The 7,933-nt window shown below is 48.2% G+C and overlaps 1 protein-coding gene across 10 annotated transcripts in view; it reads left to right on the top strand.

The window, feature by feature from the left end:
* The first annotated feature begins 3,306 nt into the window (after positions 1-3,306).
* The window catches only part of RAPGEF2 (Rap guanine nucleotide exchange factor 2), a 237,105-nt gene continuing 232,478 nt past the window's right edge, over positions 3,307-7,933 (top strand). For 9 of the 10 annotated variants that reach the window (XM_035022807.1, XM_035022802.1, XM_035022797.1 and 6 more), the window contains exon 1: positions 3,501-4,220. In XM_035022807.1, the coding sequence (XP_034878698.1) occupies positions 4,152-4,220 (69 nt within the window). In that variant the 5' untranslated portion in view covers positions 3,501-4,151. Of the gene's footprint in view, positions 4,221-7,933 lie in introns of all 10 variants that reach the window. The other variant, XM_035022800.1, reaches the window with a different exon arrangement.

Genomic DNA, 7,933 nt, shown 5'->3' with positions numbered 1-7,933 from the left:
TAGTTTAGATATGCAGGCCGGGGTGTCCTCATGGGCAGGAGCCTTTTTGTGGTATGGGATGGAGCTCAGATGGAAAGAAAATCGAGTGTGAGTTTCAGGCCAATAGCTACTCCTCCCTGCAGCACTTTGTTCCCGTTAATGTATAGTTTTCAGTATTTTTAATAGGGCAATTGGGTCTCCATTGTTAGCTTACCCCAGACCCTTCCAAAGTTAAAGGCAGGCCTGGTACTAGGGCAAGTCAGGTAGCCTATTTCAGTCTCAGTTTCCTCATCTGTAAACAGGATCATAATTGTTCCACTGACCTCAAAGGGTGGGATGATGAGAATGGTATTAAAAATAACTATCATTTGTTGAATACATACTACGGTTCAAGGATTCTTCAAGGCAATATTGAATCGTTACAAATCCTCAGGGCATGCAATTTTTATCCTCTTTTTATAGAACAGAAAAATAGGCTCAGAGTGGTTAAGTTTCTCTTCCAGACTTCCCTCCCCCATCAGGGACACAGTTGAGATAATGTATGTAACAGTCTTATATGCATATAAGGCAACACCATAGTTATTAATTCATTTACATCACTTTGGGGGATATAGCAGTGAACAAAAGGAACAAAAACCATCGACTTCAGAAGCTCACATTATAGGGGAGGGAGACAATAAAATAAGTAAAATATATGTTAGATGGTGGTGAAGAAAGCAAGGAAGAGAAATAGGGATGTGAAGTTACAGGGAAACTGACATTTGAATAAAGATATGAAGGAGGGGAGGGAACAACACTCTAGGTTTGGTTTTGTTTTCTGGTGGACTGGGGAGCAGGGAGCTAATTCAGGTGGTAGAGGGAAGAGCAAATGGAAAGGCCATGAGCCTGGAGCTTGTTCACTATATAGCATCTTCATGCATTCAGAAACAGCATCTCCATTTCCAGCGTGGCTAGGAAAACGAGTTGGGGGTAGAGTCGTAGGAGATGAGGGTAGAGAGATACGGGGTGGAGGGAACAAGGTCCATAGGTCATTTAGGCCATGGTAAGGTCTTTACCTCACATGAGATGAGGAGCTAATGTTTTTTTTTTTTTTTTTCTTTTCCTTAGCAGATGAGTGATTTGAGCTAAAGTGAAAAGACTCACTCTGGCTGCTGTGTTCAAAGTAGACTGCTGGAGGCAAGGACAAAAAGAGGGAGACCAGGTAAGTGGTAATTGCAAAGTGCAGGCAAAGGCTGATGCTGGCTTGGACAAAGGTCCTGGCAGTAGAGGTGGTGGGTAGAGGGTAGATTCCAGATACGGCACTTTGAAGGTTGAGCTGACAGGTTACTGACACTTGTGGGGTATAACAGAAAGGAAGGAGTCATAAAGACTCCAAAGTTTTTCACCTGAGCAATGAGAACCGCGTAGCCAGCATTAACTGGAATGAAGAAGGCTGTGGGTGGGGCACGTTTCTGGTAAGATATCTAGACCCTGGTTTACAAACATTAATTCTGAGATGTTTATTAGACAGCAGATGGAGATGTCAGGTATATTTTTTCACTTCACTGGATTTTGATTTTTTTTCTTCTTCTCTCTTTACAGAGCTGTAATAGCATTTATTCATGTCCCTTTGCTTTCAATGTGGTGGTCTATGTCATAGGGAACTTGATGCTGGGGCTCAACAAAGGGGTGAAAAACATGTGGGGAAGCAGTTTCAGCAAGATAGACCCATAATATAAAAGGGTCTAGAGATACAATTTATAACTCAGGTCCAGTTTCACAAGGTTGGGCAGTCACTTCTCTAGGAAGCCACACAATCTGTTTAATAACACAAAGGTGACTTAAGGTCCCCAAAATGTTTGCTCATAACCAACCCATTCTAAGTGTTTAAAATAAACTAGATGTTAAAAAGATATGTTTGAAAATTGGAAAAAAGTTCAATATAGTAGGCCATGAAAGTAACAACCCTCCGCTAAGTATAGCCTCCACACAGACATCAAAACATGAACTTATTGGGAGGGAGGAGGGAGGAAGGAGCGGAGGCAGATAAAAATAAAACTCTAGGACCAGAACAGCAGAGCTGTCCTCAGAGCTTGGCTGACCTTACACACCTTGACCTGGCTCAGAGAGGGAGAGGGAGGGGGAAATGAAGCAGCAGGAGAGGTAACGTCTTAAAGGGCTATATTACCGTGTTCTCTGCACCAAGTGAGTCCGGCTTGGAAATCTGGGGTCTGGAGAAGGAGGTTTGCCCTGCCTTGATGCAGAGCCAGATCTGCCAATGTTTCTGATTATGTCACGGACCTTGCCGTCCGGGTCTCTCGCTAATGACTGATCACCTTTAAATCTGGCATGTTTGCCTGTCTGGGGGTGGTACTGGATCTAGTGTTGAAATTGGCACTTTTCCATGTCCTTAATCTCGTCGTCATTAAAGTGTCTGAAGGTGGCAGTAAGCACGGAAGGCAAGAGAGGAAAGCTCTCCCTGCTGCAAGTTGCAAATAAGCAAAACAAAATCTTAGAGGATATATCGCCTCTGAAGCAACTCGGAGCCAACCCCCGGGTTCAAAATGAGTGCCCACTACAGCCCAAGCTTGCGGGCTGGACTTCTGCTCCGGGTCAACTTTCAGCCCCCTTGGCCTCGGCGTGGCGCCAGGAGTCGTCTGAGAGAGGCGACTGGACTCTGCAGAGTCTCCTAGGGACCGGGCGGGGTGTGGGTACGCGGCACGCGTGAGACAGGGAGGGGGTGGGGAGGGTAGGAAGAGGAGAGCCCCGCGCCCCGCACCCGTGCACCAGGACTCGCGTCGCCTCCTCGGCGCCAGGCGGTGCGGGGCTCCAGCCAGCTCAGCCGGGAGCGCTGAGACCCTCTCGCGGCGCGAGCGCCGGGCTCACCTGGTCGCGACCGAAGGTGCTGCTCGGGAGGGAGGGCGCGGCCGGCGGGCGGGCGCAGGGAGCGCGAGGAGGCGGGACCGAGCGCGACGGGGCCGCCCCGCCCCTCGATGATGCGGCGCCAGCCGACTCGCCTCCGCCGTGTCACTCACTCCTCACCATGGTTGCAGCACAAAGCAACAAGCCCCGGAGGCCGCTTCCTCCCTGAGGAGCGGCTCCGGCGGCCGGAGAAGGAGCAGGAGGAGGAAGAGGCGGAGGAAGCGGAGGGGGAGTCGCCGCTTCCCAAGCACTCGCCGAGGGGGCTGTGCGCGGCTCTCGGCCCTCGGCCCTAGGACGCCCGCCGCCGGGAGTCCGGACCCGGGCTGCCCGTGGCCCCCCTCCCCCTCCCCCGCCCCGCGCCGACCGGGAACAAAGTTGCCGAGAGCGACTGGGCCGGAGGGCTGCAGCCCCGGCTGGGTGCGCTGGCCGCGGCGGCGCCGGCGCCGGGGCAGCTCCGCTCCCGGCGCGCTGATGGGGGGAGGCGGCGGCGCTGGAGCCCACGGCGGCGGCGGCGCGGCGGCCCGGGGGGATGCAGCAGCAGTCGGGAGGGACGGCCGAGTCCAATAGACGGAGACTAGGAGCGGCAGGCACGGCGGCGGAGACGATCGCGCTGAGCAGCGCCCGGACCTGAGCCAGTCGCCCCGGCGTCGGCTGCGGCGCCCAAGTGCCCGAGGACTAGGGACGCGGGAGATCGAGGGCTTCGCGGAGACTCCCGGGCGGCGGGGCGAGCCCCTGAGAGGAGGGGGCGACCCTCCGCGCGAGAGGGGAGAGGAGGCCCCGTCTGCCTGCAAGCCTTTCGCTTCCTTACAGTCGCTCGTGCCTCCCTAAGAATAACTCAGGCCCGCCGGGGCCAGCAGGAGACGCCACCGTCCCCCGAGTGGAGCCGGGGGAGGCGTGCCGAGCCAGGCCCGGAGGGAGCCGGGCGCGCCAGGAAGCCTCTCCCGGCCGAGCGGCGAGAAGAGGAGGAGGAAGGGGCGTCCCCGGCCGCCGGGCGCCCGCAGGGACCCTCCGGGCCGCGGTCTCTGGAGCTGCGCGCCACCCGCCCCCTTCGCGCGGCCTCGCTCTCCTGCCGGGTCTCCTGCGCGCCCGTCCCGCGCTCGGGGCCGCGGGGCCCGGCGGAGCCGCCCCCCCGTAGGCCCCGCCGCCGCCGCGGTTTGGCTTCCCAGCCTCAGGCGGGCGGGCGGAGCGCGCAGGGCGGAGTCAGCGGCTGCGCTGGGCCGGGAGGAGGCCGCGAGGGTGCGGAGCGGCCCCGGCCCGGCCCACGGGGGGAGATGGCGTCCTACGTGGATAACAGCTTCCGCCAGGCGGTGATGAAGAACCCCGCCGAGAGGACCCCCCAGGTGAGACCGACCCGCCGGGACTTGGCTGGATTTGTGCTTCGCCAGCTGCGCCCTTTCCTGTCCCCGTCCCCCCTTCCTGACACAGTTGGCCCCGCGCACCCCACTTCTCCCATCAGGACCCCCAGCTTTCAATGGCATCCCATCTCCGAAGCTTTTCCCCTGGTCGTCCTGGGCTTATCTTTCCCTCTCCTCGGTATTCTTTTCGCTGCCCTCCCCATTACCGACCTTCCTCCTTCGTTTGGCCCCGCGGAGGAGGGAATTCTCTAATTAGCTTCCCCTCTTCCCAGTCGTACCCTGGAGCTTCTGAATCTTGGGGGTGAGGGGGGACTCACCTCCCCATGACCAGCTACTCCTGCCACCCTGGCTGCAGGGCCCCTTTCCTTCCCATGCATGTGGCCCCTTCTACCTTCAGAGTTCCGTGGTGTTTGAAAAGGTATAGGAAGGAAACTCGTATGGCTCTGCGGAAGACAAATCCGTCTTGACCTTCTAAAGTAAAATATTGAGCTGTTTGTGTATTTACTATTTTGCTTCTTTGAAAAAGGGATGCAGCTTTCCAGTGCAGGGGAAGAAAAGTTGATTAGCTAGGTTGGTGCTTTGAGTTTAAATTGCAGGCATAACTGCAGAACATATTCAAGTACACCCCCGGAAAGGGCACCCTGCGGATTCTTTTGGTGTTGCACAACCTTGTCAAAATTAGATAAGTTTGTTAACCTTTATATACATTCGTTTACCTTTAGGCTTATTTGTCCTCTTTAAGTGGAGCGATTGCGGATGGTGTTGGATTTGGTTGTCTCAAGTTGGACTAGAGAGGGGGAAATTGTATAAAAATGTGGTGCTTTGATTTTTTTTTTTTTTAAGCTTTTAGTTGCTGACTGGTTAATGACGCATATTCCTAAGCATTGGGATGGTGACTACAGGGGATCCTGCTGCCAACCCTCTTAAGACAAATAAGCCCTCCTGATCCTTGGGACCATCAGACATTTAGGATCTAATGCTTGAAAGAGTTGCTTCGCTTGTTAGGTGTTGGATGCCATCTGTTCAAACCCAAATGCTCTCCTTCTCTGATGTTGATTATTATTATTTAATGTGGGGAGAACAGAATAAAATAGAATCTTTCACTGGCTGCCTTTGGACAAGGCCCAAGAATGGCACCTGGTACCGTTTCTGATTTTTCATTTTTCCTGATGGAGCCATCATATCTGGGGGATCATAGGTTGCACATATTTACCAAAAGAATGGACAATGTGTGATAATTGTACAAGAATATTCATTTCACTATATTTCCGGAAAGTTCCAATTCTATACGACTATTTTATCAAAACCAAGCAGTATCCTGCTTTGATCTTGTCCCTGGGCATTGCACTGACTCCCATGTGCCTTCCTCCTCTACTGTTTGTTTTAAAATTGTAAATTGAATCAGTCTAATGCATCCGAAAATGCACGTTCTCCGTGGTAGTGTGATGGAAAAGCAAATTTCAGTGAAATATTTCAGTTTCTTTCAGTGTTTGAAGTACCAAATGAAATCACACAAGTTGAGAATATTAGAACCTAGCCAGGCGGGTTAGAAAATGATGTCATAGGCCTTTAGTGGAAATTAAAGCAGGGGTGGGGGGAAGCTGTGCCTTCGGATGATTAATTAGAACAGCAATGACTTGAAACCTACTATCAGTTGGGGGGTGGGGTCAACAAACAAGACTGGAAGAGACAAAACCTCCACTGTGAAAGTGTGTGGATTGTGCCAAATAAATGAACTGTTAAACTTTCCTCTTCTCCTGCCAGTTGTGTAGAATAGAGTAAAAACTGACCTAGCATAGAACTTGGCCTGATTCAGAAGTGGGTCGGTTACTACCAACACCACAACGTGAAAGCTTCATTGATAATCTGAAAGCAGCACATTTCCCCCCCACCAAACCTTCATTGGAAAAGTAAGCATAGAGAAAGCTACCAAACATTTTGAACATTGTTAAGTGTCAGCCCTATTAACTTTGATATTCATTTGGTTATTACTAATGCAAACCCCATGTTTGCTTATTGTTGTTTTCAGGAGAAAGTAGCTTGAAATGTGAATGTTTTCCCAACCTTACCTGGCTGGTTAAAAACAATCTTCTAAAAGTTTGAAATGTACTCAAGAGTAAAAAAAAATGTTTTGGTAGAAGGTGCTTTTTATATTGAGTGCTTTGTAATGTAAGCACTCACTATATTGAGTGCTGAAAGTTTTTCTGTTACCATCTTTTGTCAATGCTAGAGAGAATTTTGTAATACGAGGAAAGCAAATGTATTAAATAAACTTGATATCACAAACAGAAGGATATGAATTAGGAAAGTTTTACTGTCATGCTTCCTTCTGTTTTTCAGGATAGACTCGATAAAGGAGTTCATATGATTCTCATTACAGGCAAAAGGAATGCTTTAAAAGAATAGAGGAAATACATAATTTTTTGTTAAATTCAGGTTTTCTTTTTTTTAATCCCTACCATCCCAGTTTCTCTCTCAAACTCTGTGAAGACATAGTTTTGTATTTAGGTCAATCCATTGCCTAGAAGTTAATAGTGATGTTGCTAGTGTAACCTAAGACGTTAGCTAGAGGAGAATTTGAGGGTGGGGAGAGTCCCAGTGTAAACACGGAGACTTTGCAAATTAGGGAGCTTTCAAGCACACCTGGAAAATGGGAACCCATTTTATTTAGCCATGTCATTAGAGAGGCAGAATGGTAAGGAGAAAATAAAAAAAAAGTCACCTGAATTTTTAGCCTAATCATGCATACCTAGATTTAAGAGGCTGTCACTCTTTCACCTGATATTCTGAAAGGATGAAAAAAATCTTTGATCCAATGTGTGTCCCACATTATGTGTCTGGAAACCTGGCTAAGTTTTAGTCAATGGGGCACTGTATTCTAAATAACAAACCCCTTGAAAATAATGAACACTAAATGTTCTATTGATATTTTTCAATGCACCTATGTTGAAAAACAGGACTCTTAAGTAATTGCTTTATTAAACTATTTGGGTTTATGCTTTAATCATTTAAATGAGAAGCTTGGTCACCAAAGCAATTTAGTAAAGTAAAAGATGTAAATAAATTACAAACAGCTTTATCCCCCAAGGCTTTAAACAATAAAATGCTTTTTCTAAACCATTTTATTAACTTGTTGAGTTCAGACCTTTTGTAGCTGCTTCTATAGAGTGTTTAAATGCATGTTTTTAGTTTTTCAGGTGAAGCATCTATTGCTGAATTGTTTTCTTTCAAGATCTAATTTAATGTGTTTTTAGCCAGTTACAAGTTATTTTTAAAAATGGTATTTACACATAGCTCCATCTCATTTCTTCCTAGTTAATAATATTACTTTGTCTTTCACTATTGAAAATTTTTTTGGCTCTTGAACCTTTTGATTTAGTTGTTAACTCATGAATTTGTCAGCTGAGGGCCCAAAACAGTGTAGGGCTTCATTCTTTGCAGAGTCACTTAGTCATAATGAGAGGGCTGAAAAAATACCGTTTTCCTAGAGAACTTTAAATTATGAGGATCTGCACAAAAGAGTATCTCTGGTAAATACTTAACTTTAAAATCTAGTGAAAGAATTGTGTTTATTATAGTTACATTTTCCATTTGAATTTCTTTTTATCATTGTTTATGAGCAGTTTCATATTTTCATTTGACAACTTATACTTTGATTATATTTTAGCAAATTTTGGGGCTCTAGTAATAAATATTTG

Source organism: Mirounga leonina, unplaced genomic scaffold (genome assembly GCF_011800145.1).
Source record: "Mirounga leonina isolate KUSES-001 unplaced genomic scaffold, KU_Mleo_1.0 Mir_176, whole genome shotgun sequence".
Classification (NCBI taxonomy): domain Eukaryota; kingdom Metazoa; phylum Chordata; class Mammalia; order Carnivora; family Phocidae; genus Mirounga; species Mirounga leonina.
The sequence above is the reverse complement of the archived record's forward strand: the minus strand, read 5'-3'. Positions and strand labels throughout refer to the sequence as shown.